Genomic DNA, 27868 nt, shown 5'->3' with positions numbered 1-27868 from the left:
TGGCAGCTTCCTACAAAAATCTGCCCCATTATTTTTCCAAGCTCCTCTGGGGATGAGAGATACATCCTCCCAACAGTCCACAGACGGCACGATGGCCCTCACTGCACTCTCTCTTTAACTTTAAGGATCGATTGATGGATGGTAGACATGTGACACGTCCTGCAGACCAGAACCTGACAGAGATGGAGAACATCTATCAGAAGCCCGGGCCTCCTGTTTTGCTTGCTAGGACACCCGCCAGATTCGGCTTGTTAATTGGATCCTGTGCAGGCAGCTATTTCAGCAACAGTTCTGTGAGTCTTCTGTGGCACATCTTGATTTAAAGGGAAATGCTGAAAAGCACTTCTCAGCCACTCAGAGCTCCTGTTCGCTCACGTTTAGCTGATTGGAGGAAGAGTAAGTGGCCTTCAAAACTGTTGTGCGGACAGAAAGGTAAATTAATCTGTCTCCTCAAACTTAGGGAATAATTTTTTTTTGAGAGACAGTTGGTAAAGTGTCTGATTTCTGCCTAAAGAGATGCTTTCCCTAAAGTCAGATGGAATTGAAAAAGAAATTTGTGGAAAAATTGCCACCATGACCTTAAGCAAGCAGTCTTTGAGCTGATACAATAATGAGGAATAAGGTGTTGTTAAAATAGACTGAGCATATTAATGACTGCACCCAGCAGTCAGCCGAAAGGACAAGAAAAGGTTTAAACTCTGGAAGGGAGGATTTTGCCAAGGAGATTTCAATGTCAAGGACTGTATGAGAAGCTAAATATAGGAATGCTCACACGCGTCACAGGGCCGTGGGTGGAGACGTACACACAGTCAAATGATGCCATTTCCACTTCTGGCAATATCTGAAGAAAAAAAATTGACTAGAAAACATTTAATCATATTTCATTTGAATTATACTTATAAATACTGAATTGCAGACCTGTCAAAATAAGCCCAACCAGCACTTCCTTGCAGAGGTACCAGATGGACAGAGGCTGCAGCACACAGGCAGCAAAGAGCTTGCAAGAACATCATGTTGGGAAGGCCATAGAGCTAACTCCCAGGTAAAGAGGTTTCTGAGAGTGAAGCTGGGCAAAAATGTCCCCGAGGTGTGTGGAATGGAGCTCAGAGTGGCTTGGATGTTGACTACAGGGAGGGAAAGAGCCTTAGCACAGCCTCAAAGACCTGTGAGTTCCAGGTCTCAGCTCTCTCTGGGATTCACGGTCAAGGATCTATCACTATTTAGTGTGATCTTTCTGCTAGGTGAGAATGTGCCTGCATGGTGACCTTGCTCAGCAGGAAGCTATACTGTCCCTTTCAGAAATCACAATGCAATGGCCTTGGGAGCTTGTTCCTGCCAACACCTCTTCCTGCACATAGAGGATGTGTACAGTACCAGGGTCTAGAAGTGAATTTCTTGGCATTTCAGGGGCAAATATCTCATCTATCCCCACCAAATTTCTAATACAAAACTGGGGGAAAGCTGTCTACTCTTTGTTAGTTCTTGTATTTACTTTCAATCTTGTAATTAGATGACTCAGGGAGAGCCCTTCAAGATCTTTCTGCTTGTCTGTGTCATCAGTTCACAAGAAGCTGAGCTGTGGGAAGGAGGGCTGGGAAAAATTAGGAAGAGAGAAATATCTTCCCTAGCTGACATGAAGAGGTGATGGTTTCATGTTGGCTAGTGCTCGCATTGCAGCTGGAAAGACCTCACTGGGAAGTTTGCCTCATGCATCTGTTAAGTGACACAGGACTGGGACAGGGTGGCTCAAGCTTCATGCACATCCACTGACTGGTGATGGAGACCCAGGAGGACTGAATGAGCTCAGCCTAGCACTGCTGCTTCGGGGTTTAGATGAATTCCGGCTTGGAGAGAATCTGCATCTCTTGCCTCTCGCTTCTCTCTCGGTATGTCATTCTGGAGTCCTGTGACCTCTGCTCCCTAGAGAAAGTCAGAATAAAGAAGCAAAGGGACATGATTTAGCCTGATGCAAAAGCAGCATAGATGCTAACAGATAATGGTTAAGAAAGGTCATTAAAGATCAGACACCTGTTAAGCTTTAGCAACCAAACCTCTTTCTCCAGCACCTGTCGTTACAGTCCAGTGGACGGACACATCATTGCCAAGGAGACTCTGCTCTTTGCCCCACTTTCACATATAGAAAGGAGGCCTACGGATGTTCACAGCCCAAGTTCACACATGACTTTCTAGAAGCAGGATCTGAACCTCAGCTGCTGCCATTAGGCAAAGCCTTAAACCAGTGGTGCCCAACCTGTGGGTCATGACCTCCCTTGGGAGTCTCATATCAGATATTTACATTATGATTCATAACAGTAGCAAAATTACAGTTATGAAGTAGCAACAAAGTAAGTTTATGGTTGGGGGTCACCACCGCATGAGGATTTGTATTAAAAGTCACAGCATTAGGAAGGTTGAGACCCACTGCCTTAAACCATCCTATTATTATTCTCTGTGCTATGAATTTCTCGATTTACTCCATATCTGATGAGAACAGATGAAAAACAGCAGAATGACAGTAGTTGTCAGGGGATTACATTTCAGCTCAGCTACTAATGATCAGTATAACCTCAGCAATGTCACTCAGTCTTGCGAGCCTTACTTTGTAAAACCACCTCTGAAGTAGTAAAAATGTCCCCTATCATATTCCCAGTAGGCTTACACTGAGGCAGTTCATGTGGGGAAGCTTCCATCAAAATCAAGGCCTTGCACCTGTACAGCACTGCCATGGCCTGAACCCTGGATTGAATTCATCAAACTAGTGAGGACTTCCTAACCATTGAGCACCTCATCCATGAAATGGGAGTTGTGTTGCCCGCTGATGAGCTTTGGGAAGCAAGTGAGAATCAGGGTCTAGATGTAAAAACCGGTGGTGTGTTAGGCACCAATGAGAACACAGCTTACTTGCAGGGGAAGCAGATGGAGCTGCTGAAGATGCAGTAGATGAGGGGGTTGATGGCACTGTTCAGGGCTGGCAGGTTCTGGATGATCACGGAGGCATAGAAACGCTCCTTGGTGTCTGGAAGGAGGTTGAAATTGTCCAACATGTCAAAGAGGAAGTATGGGCTCCAGCAGCAGATGAAAGCTAGGGAGAAGAGAACCATTAGCACCATCGTGGCCACACCTGAAGTATCATTCTTGGTTGATCATGATCATGACTGGAATTTTAACTGGGATGTTCTTTGGCACTTAGAGCTCTCTCAGAAATACTGGCCTGGGTATGCTGTTGTGAACAGTTTGATGTGTTTGAAACATGCTTGCTTAAATATGTGTATGGATATGCACATGTCTCAGAGACAACATTCCTAAGCTGAGATTTTCTGGATCCTCTCTGTCTGGAAAGGTGGTTCTGATTTCTGCTGGTGTAGACTTATTGCAGAAAATCTGGGATCTGACAGAAACAGCCAGGGCCTCCCATCCATCACAATGCTGAAGGAAAATGAGAAAGACTCTTTAGAGACCCCTTGCCACAGACAGAACAGGATGAAATCTGACCATATTGATCACTAGTTCTAGGACATACAGCAGATAAATTGTTGCTGATATTTTTAAAGCATGAACTATAAATGAGATCATTATGATCTCGTTTCTTTTCTATGTCAAAGTTAACCTCTCCCAAAATCACTCACCCAATACTCTTGTCCAGATCAACTGTATGTGAGTTCAATGCCTCAAAGGATAGAAATGGAATATGGGAATGACTGTTGTATGATTGATTTATGTGTCAACTTGACAGGGATCCAAGGTTCCCAGACATTTGATTAAATATTACTCTAGATGTGTCTGAGAGAGATTTTTGCCTTCTGCTGGTGAATAGGCCTCATATGATCTATTGAAGGTACAACTATAACAAGAAGGACCTGTGAGAATTTCTTCTCTCTGCTTGGTTCTCTTTGAGAACCAAGTGTGGAATACTGGCCAACATTTGGAGTTAAACAGGAACATAGAGTCAACTTTATTCTCGAAACTTTGGGTTCAGATCTGGACTTGAATTCACATTAGTGGCTATCCCAAGTTTCCCACCTCACCATGGAGCTTGAGATTTCTTGGCCTTCATGAGCCCATGAAGCAAAATCTTATGGAAAACATCTATCTATCTATCTATCTATCTATCTATCTATCTATCTATCTATCTATCTTCTATTAGTGTCATCTATCTCTCTGTCACAGAGCTAGCTATCATCTATTTACCTGCCATTTCTCTGGCTAATACAGGCAAACACAGAACTGTGTATAGTCTTGGGTACCTGTACACAAACCTGCTTCCCTTCTATCTTGTCACATCATTGTAAATTTATTTCCCTGACCCTTTCTCACCCCCAGAGTTATTCCCAGAATGGAAGTTCAGCACCCATGAATATCTACATGCAGGGACAACTATCTTCCATTATCATTTGATAGGGATTTAGGAACTTGATTCAGAATTTGGAAATGAGAAATTAATTCATGATTTCCTCCCCATAAGCATTGTTGATGTCTTAAATGGGAGTCATTAAAAAACTAAGATCACCATCTTTCTGCACTCTGGGTGGTTAATCCCATTGGTGGAATAATTGTTGTGCACCAAGAGCAACACTGCTTCTGTGTGCACGTGTGTGTGCGTGTGTGTATGCATGTGTGTGTGCGTGTCAGTGTGTGTGTTTTGCAGGAATGTCAGTCCTTCCACATGTTGGAAGCAGCAGTTCAGTCAGTCAATATTGTCCACACATCTTTTAAATGATCAACTTGGCATTTATGTATGAGAGGATCCTGCATATAATCACTGTAGTTTAGAGAGTTAACCATTTTTATAGGTACATCTGGATATTTTTAATACATGTTGAAGCTTTCAGAAATACAGTTCCCTTATAGACAGAGGAGAGATGAGTTTGTTTAATTTGAAACCTTAACAGGGTTTCTTTTCCTGCTCAGAAAATCAGGTTAGTGACAGTAAAACTGCTGATACTTGTGTGGCTCCATGAAAACATCTGTATTGGTTGTCATTTGTAGCTGTACAGGTGTAGGCATATGATTTCTTTATTACCCTTCCAGTGTAGTTATGCCCATATAGTTACATATAGAAACTGGCATTGCTCTATTGTAAGTTTTTTTTAAATTTTACTCTTACTGTAGCTAATTATTAGAGCAGTATGGTGACTTTAAAGAACATAGTAGTTAGTGTCATTGATACTTATCACTTTAGGATGGTTAAAGGGCATTATAAAAATATTTGTTATAGATAGGCCATCTCCTTATGACAGCATGCTGACCTGCATGTGGGCACCCCTGTCTGTGTGCTGAACAGACCTCATATGGCTGTCGATATAATTTCTGATTGAACAGGGACACACCAGCTTGAGATTCCATGTTTAGGCATTCATCCCCTTTCTCATAATCCAGAAAATGGGCATTTGTGATTCTGGTTATGAAGGCAAGGAATCTTTGATCTCCTTCAGAAGCTTCTGGACGAGTTCCTAGAGCCTTGGTGAGCTGTGACTGCCTCTGCAGCTCAGATGGCTGTGTGCTGTGTGTCTATACTCTGATGTCTGAGTCATGCTCAATGGGGTCTGTTTGGCATTTTGTATTTTAGAAAGGGGAAAAGAGCTATTCTTGTGATTTGACACACAACTCAGGCCTTCTTGGGGCTTCTAAGTGCTTCTAAAGAAGCAGAGATGAGGTATATCAGCTAAATAAAAAGGAAGCAGCACAAATTCCTTCCCTTCTATATCTGCATCCGTTTGTTTAGTATATAAATATTAACTCAGTAGTGTGTGTATAACCTAACTTTAGGCTTTGGGATAAGATGAGTAACTCAAGGGCAAGTCATTGCCCTTATGGATTTATAATTGTGACAGGAAAGGCAGACTATATATATATAATATATATATATTATATATAATATACCCTATATTAAGGTATATCTTAATTAAACTATATTTACGAATGTGTCTCATGTTAGATACAAATAGGAAACAGGGAAGAATCATCAAGTTGAAATGAAACTAGAGGAGAGTTATTTAAAAAGACCTGTCAGGGAAGCCTGAGGAGGTGTCATTGTTGGGGAACAAAGTAAGAGGAAGTAAGCCATGCATCTGCCTGAGCATTTTGGACAGACAGCAGTGCAAACTGATTTTATGGATTCTAAGTGTAGAAAGTAAAGAACAGAAGACAAGAAGGGTGAGGAATATAAGTTGTGGCCATAAGGGAGGTATTATTGACTCCAAAATTAAATATCCAGAAGAAAAAGAATGCACATCTACTTTTTTTTGTGGGGAGACAATGTCTTAAATGAAATAACCGATACAAGGGTGATTTGAATATAAGCTCCAGGTAGTTCAGTCCTAATCAGATCGTTTCTGAGTGATCCAGCCCATGATTTTGGTGGGCAACTATACTCACAGAGAGAGGGATTAGGAGCCAGTTATTGGCTCTTGAAGCAGCCAGACACACTGGTGAATCCTGTGCCTTTTGTTCTAGTGAAAGGTGGAAGTGTCTGTAACACATTCCTTCCCTGCATGGCCTGCCCATCCCCAGCTTGCTTTCGGAATGTTTGTACAGATTTGTGACACAAGGAGGGTCATTGCTCACCGAGGATAATGACGATGCTATACTTGATGGCCTTGATTTTTGCTTTGGAGATGAGCCCTCGGTTGTAGCTGCTGCATAGTTTGCCACCTGTAGATAGAAAGAGAGGATGGTAAAATGGAGAAGACGATTTCTGTCAACAGGAAGTCTGAAGGTTAGACTTACAGACCTGCTGATGTCCTGCTCCTCTGGGACATTCTTAGACTAAGGTGGCTCAGGAAGGGCTGTTAGGAGCTGTTCAATTTGCAACCTCATGCAACTGCCACAGGGTGCCCACACTCTCTTAGAAGCTAAGGTCAGACTACCCGAATCAGCCAGAGCTAGAGTTAGGCCACAGAGCTACAAGGGGTGGAGGCCACTTGTTGAGGGCTGCTCTCAGGCTTGAGCTGTGCTGAGACACCCATGTAGTCACTTCAGCTACCCCCTAGAATGGCTTCTCCAGACCAATTCACTGATCTCCCTGTGAAACTCTGCTCTCTGTAAAGCCCAAGTTGCAGGACACAGGCACATCTGAACCTACACATAAACTCCAATCATACATGACTAGTATCTGAAGGCAAACCAGACAAGGGATGACTATGATAATCTGTGGAGAGGGCTTTTGTCATAATTCAAGTCCATGGATTGAAGGATTGACAAATGCGTGTTGAATAGATCAACACCTACTTCTTACAATGGAGAAGTAGTTATAAAAACTATGGTTGATTAAGATGTGTGGAAAGTGCACTAGATCTAATGACATGAGTAAAGAGAAGGGGACTAGGGGATGGAACATTGGTCTGAAGAAGTTGGTACTCTCAGAGCTTCCCATCTCATAGGACATGAAACCTTTACACACACTCAGTGAACAAGCCTTTGGAAAACTTGGGAAAGTTGCCTAAAGTTCCCAGCCTTTGTTTCCTAATTTGGAAAATAAAATAAAAATGTATTTCAGATGTCAAGCTCTATCCTGGCATGTCAATCATCTCGCCACTAGGAATGAATTATGTTTTAACAGTGTTTGGGGATGAACGTGAGCTGTCTTTGTAGAAGAAAACTGAGAGTGTTACTACTCTAGACAGTCTATTATACAATGGTGTTGCCATAGACAGCAGGAAATTATCAGGGTGAGATTATCTCCACAGGGGCAGGGAAAGATGATAGCAGATCAAATTATGTTCTTTCGAAGTGTCCCCACATGCTGGCCCAAGGTAACAGCTGGTCCCTAAACAGTGTGGCTTTGAAAACTTAATTTGTCTTTCAGAAAAGTTTTTGAGAATGACATTTGTGCTCTGAAATCTTTAAAAATGGAAAATCTCAACACTTGCCACAGGATGACTAGTTGACAATATCATCAACTCCCTGCCCTCTGGATCTCCCAATGAGATCAGTGAGAATCATCTTTAATGTGACCACTGCAGGAAATGCAAAGCCTCCAGCTCCAAAGACAGCTCTTCAAAGCGAGCTGAGTTACAGAATGCAGGTAATTCCCCTTTATTGGAAGATAAAAGGATTATTCTACTCAGGACTTGGCACTGAGCTGTACTGAAAGCAGTGAAATTCAGCTGTCACTGGATGAATGGCTTGGGACGCTGGGAGGCAGCGGGCTCATTAGATCTGAAGCTGGAAAAAGCATGCTTGCTAACACCGCCTTAGTTCCAGAGTGTAACTGTAGTGGGTTCATGCCAGAGATTTGATCTCTAAAGGGTCAGCTCCAGTTTTAAACCTACCCAAAGATTCAGGCTCCTTCAGAGTTACCAGGATGTCATTATTTCTTGTTTGTTTATGTAATTATGTAATTATTTTTTCCTACTTTTTCTTTGAAGTTTTATTTGTTTTTTTTTTTTTTTTTAATGTGAGTGCTCTGTCTGTATGAACACCTGCCTGCCAGAAGAGGGCATCAGATCCCATTTATAGATGGTTGTGAGCCACCTTGTGGTTGCAGGGAATTGAACTCAGGACCTCTGGGAGAGTGGTTAGTGCTCTTAACTGCTGAGCCACCTCACCAGCCTCTAACTGTATACTTATTATTGTGGAGAACAGAACACGAATGCCATGATGAATATTTGGAGGTCAGGGGACATGTTTGTGGAGTTGGATTTGTCCTTCCACCTCTACATAGCTTCCAGGGATTGACTCTGGCTTAAGCAGAAGGCACCTTTATTCACTGAGCCTTCTTGCTGGCCCAGAATGCCATTCTCCATGTGGGCTCAGCACCTGGATCTGGGGACTGGTCCTCTGGACCTTTAACCTCTATGCTACGGAAACACTACCCTCTGGTGAATTTTGAAAGAGGTGAATTTGAATAGAGGTGAATTCTCTTCCTGTCGCACAGGTTAGTTGTTTTTGTACTCTGCCCTTTATTTTAGGCAAAAAACCCCTCCAGCCCCAAGGAATCCATGCCCTCTTCTGGCTTTCATGGGTACCAAGCATGATCATAGTGCACATACACACATGCTGGGAAATACTCACACATAAAATAAAAATAAATAAATATTTAAAAGCCCTTCTGTTTTGTTAAGGGTGCTCTTGTTTTAGAGTTTTTATAGCTGCTAGAGTTTCCCATCCCCTAGCAGACATTGGTACTGTATATGTAATGTTGTCATAATAGAAACACAGAACACAAGACACTGAGAAGGCAGGGAGCCCGTGGCGGGAACCTGGGATACTGGTGATCTGTGTAGGGATGAGCCACATGCTGAGTCTGGCAAGATGATCTGTGTGCCCACTCTGTCAGAGCACAGGAGATGAGGGAGGTAAACTGAGTGCTAATAGTGTATTAGCTTGATGGTTATGGTATTGATTTGTTGCCGGCCGTGTTTAGGAAGGAACTGGAGAAAAAGAGATGAGCTTCAATTGGAGTTGGTTGACTTAACAAGGACAATGAAGGAGTTAGAGAAAGTCTCCAAATTTCTCATTTTATAGAGTTTTAAATACCAACTGCCTCTGGAATGCCCTGGACATATTTCTTGTATGGCCTCATGTGAAGTGAAAATACAAAGCAGCCTTCAATCAGCCAGTGGCCCTTTCTAAATGTGCAGATCCAGACAAGAACAGCCCCGTTCCCCAATGAAGCTATTAACATTGAGGAATTTTAACCAGAAAATATCCTTTTAAGATTTATCCTTGAGGCAAAGATCAGACCAAGGACTTGGCTTCCCACTTGTTGCTTCAGAGGCCCAAGAATGATGTCTACTGAGTGGAGAGATGGGGACCAGGAAGGGAAGAAAAGCAAGGTTTAGATCTGAGGGTTTTAGAGCTTGATGGTTGCCAGCATGTGAGACAGATTAGAAGCAAACAGACCAGCCACCTGATGCATGCGTGAGGAATGTTACTGCCAAGCAAACTGAAAACCATGAGATTCATGTGCATGCCAGTCCTTAGATTCATCAGATCATTTTTTTTAAACCAATTCTGTGGGCGGACAGTTGGGTCTACTTGGGAATTAAACCCACACTTCCCTAATTATTAATGGAGCTGTGAGTCTGGTTTTCCTTTCTGACAAATGCCTGCTCATGTTTTGCTGAGTTTTTACATGTGATTGTCTTTAAAATCTCCTTTCCAGTTGATCTTTAGGAGTTCTCCATGCCTTCTCTCTGTTCACCTTTTTCTGGTCACACTCCTCGAGTGTGCAGACTGGCTTTTACAATGCCCACACACAGTCAAACAAACCCATTTTCATTTGCAATTTAATGTAGCATCTATCTTGTCTTAAAAATCTTTTCCAATGTCATAAAGATATTATCTAGCTTTTGTTTAAAAATTAAAAAAAACTTTTTTACATATAACACTAATTTCCCTGAAGTTATGTTTGTCTATGGATTGAAGTAAAGTTTTAATTTCTTTCCCCACCATCTTCTGACATATGTCAAGAATTTATGCATGTATAGATCGGTTTGGGAGCACATTATTTTCTACTGTTATGTATTTTATGTCAGCAACCCTGTACTAATAGCTTTGCCTTTACAATAAACTCATATTTGGCACAGAAAAATATTTCTACTTTGTTCTATTTTTCCAGGAATAATTTGGATTTTTCTTGGCTCTTGAATGTTTCTATCTGTCTTAAAAAACATCTGCCAGACACAATAAAATGTTTTCATTCTCCTTTGAAAGGAATTGTATTAGTTTGCAGATCAGCTGGGACAAGCCAACATATTAATGATATGGAATCTCTCTAGCTACAAAATCCACACTAGCCATTTGCTCCTATCCTTATACTTATCTCTCATGCATTTTGTTAGAAACAGGTGTAAAGGCATTTTGTTTTTAGCTACTAAAGAAGCTGGTGCTGAGAGCACTTCATGGGCTCATCATAAAGCCATCAAGCTGCAAAGCAGAAAGTTAACCTAGTTCCTAGTCTAAAGTTTTTTTCTCTACCTCATTCTGCCTCATAGAATTTGAAACATGCAGTGTGATGAAGTATTGATCACATCATACCATCAAAGCCATGATGGTGAGACCCAGTTCTCTCCAGAAATGTTATAATTTGTCAGTTTCATGGCTTTCCCTTCCCAATCTCCCATCCTCATGCAGTAAATGCCCTCACCATAAGGTATAGTTTCTTCTAGAATTCAAACACATCCAACCTCATAAGAGCTAATGTTTGAGGTCTATGACATCTGTGTGTGGGAAAGCCTTTGGGTCATTTGTGAAACTGTTCCTTTTCTTTTTTCTTTGAGTCAGCCTCTGGGTGGGAAAAAGTAAACACACTTGTCAGCAAGAAGAAGGGCTCCACACTAAGAGTGACTTGGGCTTGGCAGGCAGTGTTTACAAAGTGAGCGTCTGTTCACACTAATCTTAGCCAATGTACCTTGTTGATGAGCAATAACTCTGGCATGTCAGCACTACTGGAGACCCCATTACCATCCAACTCCTGAGAGGCTTGGCTGTCCTGACACAAGGGATGTCAAAGCAAGTCCATTGATGAATAAAACACAGTCAGGATATGATAGTCTGAGAATAGCAGCTAGCCTCGTTCTGGAAGGAGGCCACAGATGGTGACAAGCTAAACACAGGTGTAATGGAGACTCAAAATTATATTAAGTAGTGAAAACTGACAGTAGCCATTTCTAACTTTTCTAATTTAGGGAAAGGCAATGCTGTGCCTTTAGTGGACGTACATCTCTAAGTGGCTTTGTACTGATTCAGTCTTGGAGGTTGGGAAAGTCCAATGCTGCCACTAAAAAATACAACAGAAAGGAGATATAAGGGACTCTACGGAGAGAAAGGAGCTAGCCACAACAGTGGATAGGGAGGTCTGCTGAGGATCACCCCAGATCGCTCTGGCTGTGTGTGTCTTGCTTCATTTTCTGATTGTTGAACTCATGGAAAATGAGGTAAGCTTCATCATAGCTCATGGGGTGAGGAGTGCAGGCAACAGGAGAGCTGTTGGGAGTGAGGAAGGGAGGGTGAGAGCTCAGAGGGATAGGCAGGGAGGAGCACACCAACCTTCCTCAATGGGCGGAAATCACAGGATAGAGGGTTGAAATCTGGAACAACAGGACCCTAGCTACCTCAACCAAACCAGACCCTGAACCTTCAAAGAGAGAAAAATGCTTTAGGGATGGGCCAGGGAGGCTGCTCCAGGGGAGTGCTGTGGATGGTATGCTGGGCCAAAGATCTTGAGTTTGAATTTTTAATAAAAACCTTTTTTGGGAGGGGTGAATTTGAGCTCTTTTACAAGTCATTTATCAGTTCTCTTCCAATCATTTCCTTCCCCGTGGGAGGTGGACTGGCTTAAGTGGAACAGCTGGGTATTCTGATCAGTCACGTGCACTTGAATCCTGGTCATGTCACCATGTGCTACATAGAGAAACTGCAAGACACCTCACCTTCAGGCCATTTTTTTTTTTTAATCTGCAAAATAGCACCTTAGAAGTTGGGCAGGGCTTAGAGGAGTAACAAATGGGAAGGATGTGCAGTGGTCAATAGCAGATGCTCTGTCTGTCCCTCTGTCCTGACTGTACCACTGGGATTTGTGCCCATTGCCCTGTACTGCTTCAGGTACACAGGAGAACACAGCAGAACTCACCTGCACTAAGATGGAGATGCCAAGCTTTGCATACCTCTCTGAATTCTCTAGGGAAAGAGACACATAGGCTCACATCCAATAAACCTTGTGGAGCCTCTTGGTTATCTCCTATCACATGGGGAAAGAAATTTCCACCATGATAAACCAAGGTCCATCTATGGCTAGGGCAGATTTGGGGTGCCCAAGTCTAAACAAATGTTAGAAAGAATCTAATGCAGCTACTCAGTTAACTCACTGGAGCCCAGGGAAGTCACATGACTTTGTAAGGTGGTGTAGCTCACCGTGATAGATCCGGAGCAGAAGCTAGCTTCTTCTAATGTTTTGTATAGCACTTTATGGTCCTTGTCTAAGTGCAGATGGCATGTGTGCTGTGGTGTGTGTGTGTGTGTGTGTGTGTGTGTGTGTGTGTGTGTGTGTGTGTGTGTGTGTGTGTTATAGTATGTAGAAGTTTAAGTGTGTGAACATTTGTAGATATTTTGTGCATGTGCGCCTGCAGGGTATGTGTGTGTTCACATAAGGGATAGGAGAAGTGTGGGACCTAAGCTGAGTAGTCTCATTCTCCATAAATGCCACATTATAGAAAAGCCAGAAACCTTTCTTCTTTCTGGCTCATTGGTTGGTTGGGTCTTTTCCAGTGTAACCTAACCAGATATAGTACTCCTAGAGGTGCCCTGTAACTAAGTTCAGTGAAATGGAACTTGGGGAAGGGCTGTCTCAGTTCCAGTCTTGTTGGGCTAAATATCAGAGAAAACATGTGGACTGAGTTGCACCTGACTTCAAGGCTAAGATCATCCTGTAATCAGATGGTAGATTTACCGATTTCTAAATTCCAGCCAAACAGAGAAGCCCATCTTCAGGTTTGGTAGATGTGTTGTACTCTCAAGCTTCTTCGTGCCTGGTACACAACTGGGGTCACTCCCCATGCTGCCTCAAGTGCTGCTTCAAGGGACTACATTTGTACAATCGAACAAGCTCAAAGTGCCCTCTTCCTTTTGCATTTTATTTATTACTTATTTGTGTGGGGTTTAGCAGACAACTTTCTGGAGTCCATTCTCTCTTTCTACTATGTGAATTTTGGGTGTTGAACTCAGGTTCTCAGGTTTGGCAACAAATGCCTTAATATCCTGAACCATCTTGCCTGCCTTCTTCCAGAGTTTTCAGGGAGGCTGAATGGAAGACAGAGCCCTCTGGGAAGATTTTGGGGGGCTCTGTTGTTGAGTCTTTCTGTAACCAAGGAGGCTTGTGGATCCAGGCAGTCACAGATTGTACCGCTAGAGGAGAAGTTCTGCAGGAGAGTTGAGAGACTCGGAGCCTTACCTGAGCAGTTGGAAATCACTGTCTCATGGGCTTTGCTTTTAATCCAAATAGTTCGGATCACAAGGCCATAGATGACACTGCAGAAGGAACCAGAGGAAACATTAACATGGCTGATCAGTCCCTAGTGTGAGGATCCAGAGGACTAACTACCCCCATTTCCCCTTGAAAAGGTGCACTGGAGGGGTCTCGACTGTCCCTGCCAGCTATGCTTGCTATCCTGCCGAGACCATAAGAGTGAGGTGGAGGGAGCTGCTAGTCTCTTCAATGAAGAGATGAAAACCTGAAGGAGTCAAATAATCTAGATATTCAGCAGTATAGCATGGATTATAATTCAAACAACATAACCTTTGAAGGTAGAAAGAGGGTTATGTACATAGGGTTATGTATATATATATATATATATATATATATATATATATATATATTATTTAGTTTTCATACTTTCCAGTGAGTGTGTGGGGGTGGGTGGGAGGAGAGGAAGTATGTAGAGGCCTATGGTTGATATCAGAAGTCAACCTCCATATTTATCTTCTTCTTTTTCAATGAAGTTGAGTTTCTTTTTTTTTTTTTTTTAAATTTATTTTGCAATACAATTCAGTTCTACATATCAGCCACGGATTCCCTTGTTCCCCCCCTCCTGTCCCCCTCACCTTCCCCCCAACCCCCCCCCCCCATTCCCATCTCCTCCAGGGCAAAGCCTTCCCCACAGACTGAGGTCAACCTGGTAGACTCAGTCCAGGTAGGTCTAGTCCCCTCCTCCCAGGCCGAGCCAAAAAATCCTGCATAGGCCCCAGGTTTCAAACAGCCAACTCATGCAATGAGCACAAGATCTGGTCCCACTGCCTGGATGCCTCCCAAACAGATCAAGCCAATCAGCTGTCTCACCCATTCAGAGGGCCTGATCCAGTGGGGACCCCTCAGCCATTGGTTCATAGTTCATGTGTTTCCATTCATTTGGCTATTTGTCCCTGTGCTTTATCCAACCTTGGTCTCAACAATTCTCGCTCATATAAACCCTCCTCATTCTCGCTAATTGGACTCCCAGAGATCCACCCAGGGCCTAGTCATGGATCTCTGCATCCAGATCCCTCAGTAGTTGGATGAAGTTTCTAGCACAACAATTAGGGTGTTTGGCCATCCCATCACCAGAGTAGGTCAGTTCGGGCTGTCTCTCGACCATTGCCAGCAGTCTGTTGTGTGGGTATCTTTGTGGATTTCTGTGGGCCTCTCTAGCACTTTGCTTCTTCCTATTCTCATGTGGTCTTCATTTACCATGGTCTCCTATTCCTTGTTCTCCCTCTCTGTTGTTGATCCAGCTGGGATCTCCTGCTCCCCCAAGCTCTCTTTCCCTCAACCCTCGCCTTTCATTACCCCCACTCATGTCCAGGCTGTTCATGTAGATCTCATTCCATTTCTCTGTCATTGGGTGATCCCTGTGTCTTTCTTGGGGTCCTGTTTTCCAGGTAGCCTCCCTGGTGATGTGAGTAGCAGACAAGTCATCCTTGTTTCATGTCTAGTATCCTGCTATGAGTGAGTACATACCATGTTTGTCTTTCTGAGTCTGGGTTACCTCACTCAGGATGATTTTTTCTAGATCCATCCATTTGTCTGCAAACCTCATGATGCCATTGTTTTTCTCTGCTGAGTAGTATTCCATTGTGTATATGTACCACATTTTGTTTATCCATTCTTCAGTTGAAGGGCATCTGGGTTGTTTCCATGTTCTGGCTATTACAAACAATGCTGATATGAACATAGCTGAACAAGTGCTCTTATGGTGTGGTTGAGCATTTCTTGGGTATATGCCCAAGAGTGGTATAGCTGGATCTTGGGGGAGATTGATTCCCAATTTTCTAAGAAAGCGCCATATTGATTTCCAAAGTGGTTGTACAAGCTTGCATTCCCACCAGCAGTGGAGGAGAGTTCCCCTAGCTCCACATCCTCTCCAGCATAAGGTGTCTTCAGTGTTTTTGATCTTAGCCATTCTGACAGGCGTAAGGTGGTATCTCAGAGTTGTTTTGATTTGCATTTCCCTGATGATTAGGGATGTTGAGCAGTTCCTTAAATGTCTTTCGGCCATTTGAGTTTCCTCTGTTGAGAATTCTCTGTTTAGTTCTATAGCCCATTTCTTAATTGGACTGTTGGACATTTTGATGTCTAATTTCTTGAATTCCTTATATATTCTGGATATCAGTCCTCTGTCAGATGTGGGGTTGGTGAAGATCTTTTCCCATTCTGTAGGCTGTCGCTTTGCCTTGTTGACCGTATCCTTTGCTCTACAAAAGCTTCTCAGTTTCAAGAGGTCCCATTGATTGATTGTTTCTCTCAGAGTCTGTGCTACTGGTGTTCTATTTAGGAAGTGATCTCCTATGCCAATGCGTTCAAGACTACTTCCTACTTTCTCTTCTAGCAGGTTCAGAGTAGCTGGATTTATGTTGAGGTCCTTGATCCACTTGGACTTAAGTTTTGTGCACGGTGATAGATATGGATCTATTTGCAGCCTTCTACATGTTGATATCCAGTTTTGCCAGCACCATTTGTTGAAGATGCTTTCTTTTTTCCATTGTGCACTTTTGGCTTCTTTGTCAAAAATTATATGTTCATAGGTGTGCGGATTAATGTCAGGGTCTTCAATTCGATTCCATTGGTCCACATGTCAGTTTTTATGCCAGTACCAAGCTGTTTTTATTACTGTAGCTCTATAGTAGAGCTTGAAGTCAGGGATCGTGATGCCTCCAGAAGTTGTGTTATTGTACAGGATTCCTTTGGCTATCCTGGGTTTTTTGTTTTTCCATATGAAGTTGAGTATTATTTTTTCCAGGTCTGTGAAGAATTGTGTTGGTATTTTGATGGGGATTGCATTGAATCTGTAGATTGCTTTTGGTAAGATTGCCATTTTTACTATGTTAGTCCTGCCTATCCATGAGCATGGGAGATCTTTCCATTTTCTGACATCTTCTTCAATTTCTTTTTTCAGGGACTTAAAGTTCTTGTCATATAGGTCCTTCACTTGCTTGGTTAGTGTTACCCCAAGGTATTTTATGTCATTTGTGGCTATAGTAAAGGGTGATGTATCTCTGATTTCCTTCTCTGCTTCTTTGTCCATTGTATATAGGAGGGCTACTGATTTTTTTGAGTTGATCTTGTATCCTGCTATGTTGCTGAAGGTGTTTATAAGCTGTATCAGTTCCTTGGTGGAATCTTTGGGGTCGCTCAAGTATACTATCATGTCATCTGCAAATAGGGAAAGCTTGACTTCTTCCTTTCCAATTTGTATCCCCTTAATCTCCTTATGTTGTCTTATTGCTCTGGCTAGAACTTCAAGTACTATATTGAATAAGTATGGGGAGAGTGGACAGCCTTGCCTCGTTCCTGATTTTAGTGGAATTGCTTTGAGTTTCTCTCCATTTAATTTGATGTTGGCTTGCTGTAAATTGCCTTTATTATGTTTAGGTATGTTCCCTGTATTCCTGATCGCTCCAATACCTTTATCATAAAGGGGTGTTGGATTTTGTCAAATGCCTTTTCTGCATCCAGTGAGATGATCATATGGTTTTTTTCTTTGAGTTTGTTTATATGGTGTATTACATTGACGGACTTTCGTATGTTGAACCACCCTTGCATCCCTGGAATGAATCCTACTTGATCATGGTGGATAATTGTTTTGATGTGTTCTTGGAGTCTGTTTGCCAGTATTTTATTGAGTAATTTTGCATCAATGTTCATGACGGAGATCGGTCTGTAGTTCTCTTTCTTTGTTGTATCCTTGTTTGGTTTAGGAATTAGGGTAATTGTAGCCTCGTAGAAGGAGTTTGGTAATGTTCCTTCTGTTTCTATTGTGTGGAACAATTTAGAGAGTATTGGTATTAACTCTTCTTTGAAGATCTGGTAGAATTCTGTGCTGAAACCATCTGGTCCTGGGCTTTTTTTGGTTGGGAGACTTTTAATGACTGTTTCTATTTCGTTAGGGGTTATTGGACTATTTAAATAGTTTATCTGGTCTTGATTTAACTTAGGTATGTGGTACCTATCCAGAAAGTTATCCATTTCTTTTAGGTTTTCCAGTTTTGTCGAATAGAGGTTTTTGAAGTATGACCTGATGATTCTCTGGATTTCCTCAATGTCTGTTGTTATGTCCCCCTTTTCATTTCTGATTTTGTTGATTTGGATGCTCTCTCTCTGTCTTTTGGTTAGTTTGGATAAGGGCTTGTCTATCTTGTTGATTTTCTCAAAGAACCAACTCTTTGTTTCATTAATTTTTTGTATTGTTCTCTTTGTTTCTATTTGATTGATTTCAGCTCTCACTTTGATAATTTCCTGGCATCTATTTTTCCTGGGAGACTGTGCTTCTTCTTGTTCTAGAGCTTTCAGGTATGCTGTTAAGTCTCTAGTGTGAGATTTCTCCAACTTATTTATGTGGGCATTTAGTGCTATGAATTTCCCTCTTAGTACTGCTTTCATAGTGTCCCATAAATTTGGATATGTGGTGTCTTCATTTTCATTGATCTCTAGGAAGTCTTTAATTTCTTTCTTTATTTCTTCCTTAACCCATTGGTGATTCAGTTGGGTATTATTCAGTTTCCATGAGTTTGCAGGTTTTCTGTAGTTTTTGTTGTTGTTGAAATCCAACTTTAGACCATGGTGGTCTGATAGAACACAGGAGGTTATTCCAATTGTTTTGTATCTGTTTAGATTTGTTTTGTGGCCAAGTATGTGGTCAATTTTAGAGAAGGTTCCATGGGGTGCTGAGAAGAAGGTATATTCTTTTTTGTTAGGATGGAATGTTCTGTAGATATCGATTAAGTCCATTTGAGTCATGACATCAGTTAAGTTCTTTATTTCTCTGTTAAGTTTCAATTTGGGAGATCTGTCCAGTGGTGAAAGTGGGGTGTTGAGGTCTCCCACTATTAATGTGTGAGGTTTTATATGTGATTTAAGCTTTAGTAATGTTTCTTTTACATATGTGGGTGCCCTTGTGTTTGGGGCATAAATATTCAGAATTGAGACTTCATCTTGGTGGATCTTTCCTGTGATGAGTATGTAATGCCCTTCTTGATCTCTTTTGATTGATTTTAGTTTGAAGTCTATTTTGCTGGATATCAGGATGGCTACACCCGCTTGTTTCTTAAGACCGTTTGATTGGAAAGTCTTTTCCCAGCCTTTTATTTTTAGGTAGTGTCTATCTTTGAATTTGAGATGTGTTTCTTGTATGCAGCAGAAAGATGGGTCCTGCTTTCGTATCCATTCTGTAAGCCTATGTCTTTTTATAGGTGAATTAAGTCCATTGATATTGAGGGAAATTAATGACCAGTGATTGTTCATTCCTGTTAATTTTTGGTGGTGATGTGTGGGTACTTCTATACGTTGGGGTTTACTGCTGTGGCTTTATCTGTTGCCTGTGTTTTCGAGGGTGTATCTGACTTCCTTAGGTTGGAATTTTCCTTCTAGTGCTTTCTGTAGGGCTGGGTTTGTGGATAAGTATTGTTTAAATCTGGCTTTGTCATGGAATGTCTTGTTCACTCCATCTATGGTGATTGAAAGTTTTGCTGGGTATATTAGTCTAGGTTGACATCCATGGTCTCTTAGTGTCTGCATTGCATCTGTCCAGGTTCTTCTGGCTTTCAAAGTCTCCATTGAGAAATCGGGTGTTATTCTGATGGGTTTGCCTTTATATGTCACTTGGCCTTTTTCCTTTGCTGCTCTTAATATTCTTTCTTTATTCTGTACGTTTAGTTGTTTAACTATTATGTGGCGAGGGGACTTTTTTGGGGGGTCTAGTCTGTTTGGTGTTCTATAAGCTTCTTGTATCTTCATAGGCATTTCCTTCTTTAAGTTGGGAAAGTTTTCTTCTATGATCTTGTTGAATATATTTTCTGTGCCCTTGAGTTGGTATTCTTCTCCTTCTTCGACCCCTATTATTCTTAGGTTTGGTCTTTTCATGGTGTCCCAAATTTCTTGGACATTTTGGTTCATGACTTTGTTGGCTTTAGTGTTTTCTTTGACTGATGAATGTATTTCTTCTACTGTATCTTCAACGCTAGAGATCCTCTCTTCCATCTCTTGCATTCTGTTGATTATACTTGCATCTGAAGTTCCCAATCGTTTTCTCAGATTTTCTATTTCCAGCATTCCCTCTGTTTGTGTCTTCTTCATTTTTTCTATTTCCCTTTTCAGGTCTTGGACTGTTTCCTTCATTTGTTTCATTGATTTTTCTTGATTTTCTCTCAGTATTTTATTGTTTTCTTCCAGGACTTTATTGATTTCTTCTAATTTGTTTGCCCTTTCCTCTAGTTGTTTACAGCGTTCTTCACATTTTTTTGTCTTTTCCTCTACACAAGCTTCTAGCTTCTTCATGATGTCATTCATAAGGCTGTTTTCTTCTGCTTCTTCCAATTTCTGATATTCAGGTCTAGGTGTTGGAGGAGGGCTAGGGCCTGGTGATGCTGTATTGCTATTCATTTTGTTGTATATGTTTCTGCCTTGACGTCTGCCCATCTCCTTGTGGTTCGTTCTTGGCCTTATCCGCACACTTGGTTCAGACAGACCAGTGTTCCAAAAGGGAAGTCAGTGTTCCAAAAGGGAAGTCCGGAGCCAGATGGGAGCTGGGGGCCGGCCTCTAAGTCTCAGGAAGAGGCTTGGGGCTCAGGCGGATGGGCGTGGGGGCAGGGCGTGGAGACTGCAGGGTCTGCCAGGGGTCTTGGAGAAGGGGATCCTTCCCGGTGGGGATAGCAGGGAACCTGCCCGGTGGCCAGAACCTGGGGCCAAGTTGGGCAGGTCTTCCCTGGAGTGGCTGGTGCCCAGGGATGGGGTCTGGGGCAAGGACGGGCACTCACCAGTGTTGTAAAAGGGAAGTCTGGAGCAAGATGGGAGCTGGGGGCCGGCCTCTAAGTCTCAGGAAGAGGCTTGGGGCTCAGGCGGATGGGCATGGGGGCAGGGCGTGGAGACTGCAGGGTCTGCCAGGGGTCTTGGAGAAGGGGATCCTTCCCGGTGGGGCTAGCAGGGAACCTGCCCGGTGGCCTGAACCTGGGGCCAAGTTGGGCAGGTCTTCCCTGGAGTGGCTGGTGCCCAGGGATGGGGTCTGGGGCAAGCAAAGTTGAGTTTCTTAACCCCAGATTAAGACATGGTTTATTTCACCAGCCAGCTTGCTTTTGGGATCCTCTGTCTCTGCCTTGAATTCCAAGGCTGGATTTACATAGGGACCTTGCAAATGCTAGGAAAATGTCTATTATGTAGCCCAGGCTGGCTTCAAGCTCACAGTCCTCCTGAATACACTCCCTACAGACTGGGCTTATAGGCATATGCCACCATACCCCCTTACTATAGAACAGCCTCTGCAACCCTCCCTTGTATCCTTGCCGTAGGTGATCTTGTCTCCTTGAGTTCAACAGGGATCTGTTGTTGCTGGCCTCAGCTAAGTTGATTACGGTCCTGAGGCTACACAGAATGGAGCAACTGTCTAACTGTGTGTTTCTCAAGGCAAGGCTGCCTTTAATCCTGCAGCCCCAGTGAAATTAATTCTGCAAAAATATGAGGAACCTTGGAAAGACCCTTCCCCAGTTGTGCCTCTGGTGACCTTCCATACCTACTCGGCCCCTTGACGATCACTTTACCCAAATGCAGACCCAGTTAGCCTTGTCCAGACCCTAACACAGACACTACAGATCAGAGATGTACACCGTTTCAGTGCACTCAGTTTGTCATAACCTGCTATACAGTAATTGATAACCAACACTCAGAACCTAAGCTGAGATTCTGTAGCACAAGCCTCTTGAAATTTTGAGTGTCAAATGTGATCACATTTAAGGAGTTGAGCATGCATAATGCTTGAATATCAGTGGACTTAAGAGTATAATTTTCCTTCTTCTTGCTGTCGCCCCCCACGCCCGCCCAGTTTTCCACATTCCATCTCACCCACTTCTTCAGTGATGAGGTGTGTGCCAGCAGAATGTTAATAACATACACACATCAGCAAATTTTCTATTTCCCATCTCCTTTGATAAATGCAAAAATTTGAACTCTCCCTAATGCTACTTGACATTCAAAGTTTACAGAACATTTTAACTAAAAACTTTGGGAAAACACTGCCTTATTTTTAAACTGCATAATCTTTCCTCTTGAGAATTGGTAGTTAAAAAAAAATCAGAGTTCCAATTTGTAGAAGCTGACAAAGCACTAATGGATTCTAATGGGCTTTAGACTATAACTTAATTAATGGTGATGTTAAAACTTTGTTTCTTATTGCTTTTGCTATTCTTGCTCTGGGAGCTCCTCTTAGTGCCTCAGGGAATCTCAGACCTTGGTGGCGTATCTAGGGATTTTCCTGTAGTCTATATATCCCCATGAAGGAAAAAAATGAGAAAGGCTAGCAGTGAGGCTCTTTTTTGCTCAAAATAGAACATTTGTTAGATCAGAACTCATTTCCCAGGTAAAGGAGACACAAGGTGTATAAGTTACTTTTCTAGTTGTTACCAAGGATCTGATAAGAAAAAACCTTGAGGAAGAAGGGTAAATTCAGCTCTGGTGTAAGAACACATGGAGACCAGAATAGCTCCCAGCTACGTCAGCAGTCACGAGAGGCTGCTTGCCCACATTTGTGTCGTTTAGAGGTAGAATAGAAGGTGGGGTTGGGCTCTTAACCTTAAGAATCCCACCTCCATCCCTTCCAAGATCCACTTCCTTCAGTTCAGTTTCATCAGCCAAAGGTTCCACAACCTCCCCAAAGAGCAGGAGACCACATGAGCCTGTAGGGGACATTGTACATGCAAACCACAGTGCAAGGTAAGGTCCTGACCACCATGAGACATTAATGCTACCTGGCAATGATTCCAGTATTTAACTCATCGCTAATTCAAATGTTATTGACAATTAGTTCTATACATGATGGAAACATTAAGAAGGGTCTTATGCAGGAAGGACTTGGGGCTAATTAACCCTTTTTCTACTTACAGGCACAAAGAAGAGCACAAAGCCAGGCCATCCCTGACAGTTAACTGGACAAATGGAGCTACTGCATATGTATCTTTGTCCTTTACTGTTCCAGGCAAGCTGCTTCTTAGGAGCAACAGTCACTCACCCAAAATAGCTTCTTTGCATTTTTCTCCACTTTTCCATCTAATGAGTGAGCAAATGCTCACTTAGAATGACCCCAGAAGCTGCACCTTCCTTCCTGTCTTCTCACCATTAGTACAAGTCTTTGCAATCTCTCTTTTTTAGAAACATTCTTTTACTGTGATAAAATACACACAGATTAAGTTGTCCCGTAACTGCTGTTTGACTGTCACCCCTGCTTGTCTATAGAATTTATCAGCTTATTGTTAGGGTTTTAGCAGGCAAGGTTCGATGGATAATTAGGGGAAAGAGCCTATTGAAGTTGAGAAAAGTGAGGTTGAGGAAGGTTTTTTTTTTAATGTTAAGTTGGAGGTCTTCTCTGATGTCTTAGTTACTGTTCTATTTCTGTGAAGAGATACCATGACTAAGGCAACTCATAAAATAAAGCATTTAGTGGGGAGCTTGCTTCCAGATTCAGAGGGTTAGTCCATGACCATCATGGGGGGAAGCAGACATGCATGGTAATGGAGCAGGAGCTTTTCATCCTGATTCACAGGCAGCAGTCAGAGAGAAAGACACTGTGCCTGCAGTGGGCTTTTGTAACCTCAAAGCCCACCCTACAGTGACCCAACAAGGACACTCTTCCTAATCCTTCCCAAACGGTTCCACTAACTGGGACCAAGCATTCAGACATAGGAGTCTATAGAGGCCATTCTCATTTAAACCACCACATCTGTCAAATACTGTCCCTATCAAACAAAAGGAAATGTGTCATGAATCTGCATATCATCCCTTTGTGGGAGCCATGACAATCTCCCCAACTTTAGTTCATGTACTCTGGAAATACATGAACCTTCTAACCTCTTCCCTGGCAATATCATAATCTTCAAACATCCCTGTTTTGCTGTTGTAGCCGAGACCACGCATCATTAGTGATGGCGATGCAGGATAGATGGCTGCTCTCTAGCTTGACCCCTGATCCCACCTGGCAAGTTCATTTCTATGAGTTGCTAACACCATCAGGGCATCAAAACTTTCCACTATTGCCTCATTTTGCGACACCCTGCTGCCTCTTCCCACCTCATGGCTTCTTGACTTATCTTTGCCCTAGGTTTCTCAGCCAACAGGAGCAGGACAACCAAATGAGTATGGGACCCCCTTTCCTGAACAGTGGACTCTGTTAAGAATGAGTTCCAGGGTTTTTCACCCTTCCTTGTTCTGTTCCTGGGATACATTTCCTTTTGTCTGTTTATAGTCAATCATTCTCTATATGCTGCTTTGCAGTGAAACACTCCTTGTCCTGTTATTATTTCACAGTCAGCTTTTCTTCCTTGGAACACCCTGTTGGAAAAACACAGGCTATGTTGAGCCTTGTCTATGACAGTCTGGTGCTGAAGGTCATGTGGCTTGGAAAGGAAAGGAAGTCTTAGATATTTTGAATACAACTTCTCCCGTGTCTTGGATTTCAGTAACTTTTTTCAGGTGACTTTAGCTCCTTGAAAATGTGAAAACTGAAGGATTTCTCTGCCTGAGAGCACCCCATCCTATAACTGTCTAGTTTACTTCCTGAACATACAGAAGGCAGTCTAAACCGCCCATTCTCCTTTATGCTGTTCAGAGGCAGTTTAGGACTGCGGATGTCCTAGTTATCCCTAGAGCCAGTCTTGTAGGTCCCTCTTGGAAGATCCTAGGGATAGACCACATGCCTTCATTTTGGATCAGAATGATGAGAAGATCAGAACCCACAGAGTTTGTGCTTTCACAGGCTGCTTCTGTACTCAAACAACAGGAACTCTGGGCTCCTGGGAGAGCGACAGTGAAGTGGCAGAATAAATTTTTTGAAGTTTGGACTTGGTTCAATATATATAATTTGTTTACATTTGTGCAAACAGATGAAAGAAAGAAACACGCATATATATTCTTGTTTATGCACAATTAAGTCCTGGGATAGCACAGACCAGCAGCACTCATCTGTGTTTCTGAGGACAAGAGGTTGACTGGAGGAAGATCTCTAGTTTTTATTTCATGCCTACATGTGCTTGTGAGAAATGTAAAATAAATGTACTGTCTTTTCTACAAAAGGGTTATGTAAGACAAAACTCCATTCAAACAGTATTCTAAAGAGGCCACTTGGTGGAAATTCTGGTTCTGCCAGGGTCAGCTCTTCCTGAAATCAAAATTTCTGTCCAGGGTTTCATTTGGTGCTCAGATTTGTATTTTGTGTATCAACTGTACCATTTAGAATTAACCAATAGTGTTAGAATATGAGGCTGAACTCTGACCGCTGAGAATGATGCACAGGACCCCTTTGCATTAGGAATATTGGTATCACATTGGCTGTGCTTCTTTGCTGGATTTGATGTAGTTAAGCACCCTCTGCAGAAATAAACCTTATTACCTTGCCAAAATACTTTGGATTGTGTGATCATCTTCCCAATATCCCAGACTCATTTTAACTCACTGAACACTAAATGTAGTCTTATATGTCCCTACTAAGCAGCAGCTAAGGCATGCAGTAGAGATTTACAAGAGGTAGACAATGGACAGGAAGCTTTTGCATTAGCCTAGTGAAAGAAGTAACAGTCATGCCAGTTTACTCACTTGTCCTTGATCTGGTGTTGCACATTTGGAGTGACCTGATGCAAAGGAGGAGAGAATACACCCAGGAGAACCCTTGCCATTTATCTCAGGGGTGCCGAGATGGGAAAGGAAGTCATGGCTCTTACCTCATGTCTTAGCACTCTGTCATTGAGGTAATTAATCTGTGGTGAGCCTGCTGACTCTGGCTCTCCATAAAGCGTTCCTCGTCTCATTAGCCCCATCTCTTAATATGGTTCTGGGAACCATATAACAACAATCTATGCCAATTGTGAGTGTTTTCTTTCTGTTTCATACAAGCTCGCACTTTGTGATTTCATATATGAACTATGGGAATAAACACATAAAGCCCCCACTTTATGGATGGCAAAGCTAGGGTCCCACAATTAGGATGTGTCAGAGAGATTGAAATTAAGGTCTGTTTGCTAGGGAAGCTCTGAGTGTAGAACAGAGAACCTCATACTCTGTGTAATAAAAAGTCAACCATGATGCTAGCCTCTCTTAAACATTATCCCATTTACTGTCACCAATAACATTTTGTGGTTAGTGCTGGTGGTTGTTTCCATACCCAGGTAGAGAGTGTCAGAGATAGACCACAGCCCGGGCCATTAACCATCACCTGGTGCTATCTCACCAACAGAGCACCACAGGTTTCTCTTAGGATACATAAGAATTGCATGTGCCACTTGTACCTCTAGACATCCTCCTGATACCTTCAACCCATAGAGCATGTTTGTATCTCTTCTGTAGATCCTATGGAACTGTCCACCTTAACTGGTCTTAACACTCACCATATCTTTTACATTATATAGTATGATGGCTGATCCTGATGGTCAACTTGGTGACCAGAATCACCTAAAAGATGGGCCTCTGGGCATTTTTACTGGGATTATCTTAAGGAGGATGGTAAAGGTGGAAAAACTGGTCTACTACAGGTAGGGTGGAAACCATCCCTGGGCTGAGATCCTTGACTATATGAAAAGAACATGAGATGAACACAAGCATTCACCACTCTTTGCTTTTATAATACATATATGTATATGTATGTATGTATGTATGTATATATATATATGTGTGTGTGTGTGTGTGTGTGTGTGTGTGTGTGATCTTATTTTGTGTTTATGGGTATGGGTGTGTTCCTACTTGTATTTACATGTATATATCACATGCATGTCTGATGCTCAAGGAGCCCAGAAGAGGGCCTAGGGCTACAGATGGTTGAGAGCCACATGCTGGTACTGGGAATTGTTCACTAGATCCTCTGAAAGAGCAGTAAGAGCTCTTAGCTGCTGAACCATCTCTCCAGTCCCACTTTCTGCTTCCTGAGTGTGAATATGATGTGACCAGTGTGTCAAGCTCCTGCTACCGTGACATGAGGAGCACCATGATGAACTGTAACTTTAAACTGTAAGCCAAAATAAACCCTTTCTCCCTTAAGCTACTTTTGTCAGGATATTTTATTCTAGGCAACAAGAAAAGTACCTAAGGCACACAGGAATATTCTTGAAGCCAGAATGGCTCACCATTGCTGTAGCTCATGTGTACAGGAATATCTAGAAAAATGAACCTATAAAAAGGCATGAGGAATAACAGGGCCATGAGCTGGTCTGTGTGCAGCTGGGTTTGGGAGGGATGAAGGAAGAATCAATCTCTGAGAGAGGATGCTGAGACAACTTGTTCCTTAAGGAACTTAGAAGAAAACTGCATGTTTTATATCTACAGCTGGTACCAGGCTCCATGGACTCTTGGAATAGAGAAAGTCTTGAATGGCCCCCGTACGTCACTTGGTGCCATGGAATTAGCTGAGCTTTTTCTAAGGTTAGCAGAGGAAAAGAGTCACTCTAAAGCTCCCATTGTTGCTGATGAAGTCTGGTGCCACCAAGTATTAAGAGTTGGGTGTCAGGAAGAGAGTACGCTGGAGCAAACTACAGAAAGCTCTGGAGCAGGTCATGTAGTTGGGACACTATGCATTTCTCATAAATGCAAACTCAAATGCAGGTTGTCCAGGTGTTCAAGTCCCCAGTCCCTCCCACAGCTCCCAGGCTGCTCTTCAGTGCAGGTTCTTCATGTCAGTTCTGCATCTACACGGAGAGGAAGGGAGCAGAGAAGACCCAATCCTCAGACTCCTTGTTAAAAACCAGAGTCCTTTTCCTGAACACATTCTCTTCAGCTCTTTGGCTTGAACTGGGTCATCCATCCTTGAGCTATAGTCGTGCCAAGGGGAGGGGCTGCTAAGAGAATCCAGGAGTGGAAGTGGAATGGAGGCTGGACATCCCACACAAACATCCACTCTCATGGAGGGAACTAATGAGCATGTTTTAAAAACAGAAA

General features: G+C 42.5%; 1 protein-coding gene across 1 annotated transcript in view; it reads right to left on the bottom strand.

Annotated features, from left to right (window-relative positions):
- Positions 1–574: 574 nt before the first annotated feature.
- Npsr1 (neuropeptide S receptor 1) overlaps positions 575–27868 on the bottom strand; it is a 192155-nt gene continuing 164861 nt past the window's right edge. Inside the window, exons 6-9 of the mRNA XM_052754966.1 lie at positions 13892–13968; positions 6565–6651; positions 2902–3082; positions 575–1920 (exon numbers count right to left, since the gene is read on the bottom strand). Coding sequence (XP_052610926.1) covers positions 1830–1920; positions 2902–3082; positions 6565–6651; positions 13892–13968 — 436 coding nt within the window. The 3' untranslated portion in view covers positions 575–1829. The remainder of the gene's footprint in view (positions 1921–2901; positions 3083–6564; positions 6652–13891; positions 13969–27868) is intronic.

This window comes from Peromyscus californicus, unplaced genomic scaffold (assembly GCF_007827085.1).
Source record: "Peromyscus californicus insignis strain IS unplaced genomic scaffold, ASM782708v3 Scaffold_11__1_contigs__length_118956290, whole genome shotgun sequence".
Lineage (NCBI taxonomy): Eukaryota > Metazoa > Chordata > Mammalia > Rodentia > Cricetidae > Peromyscus > Peromyscus californicus.
This window is presented reverse-complemented; position numbering and strand designations above follow the sequence as displayed.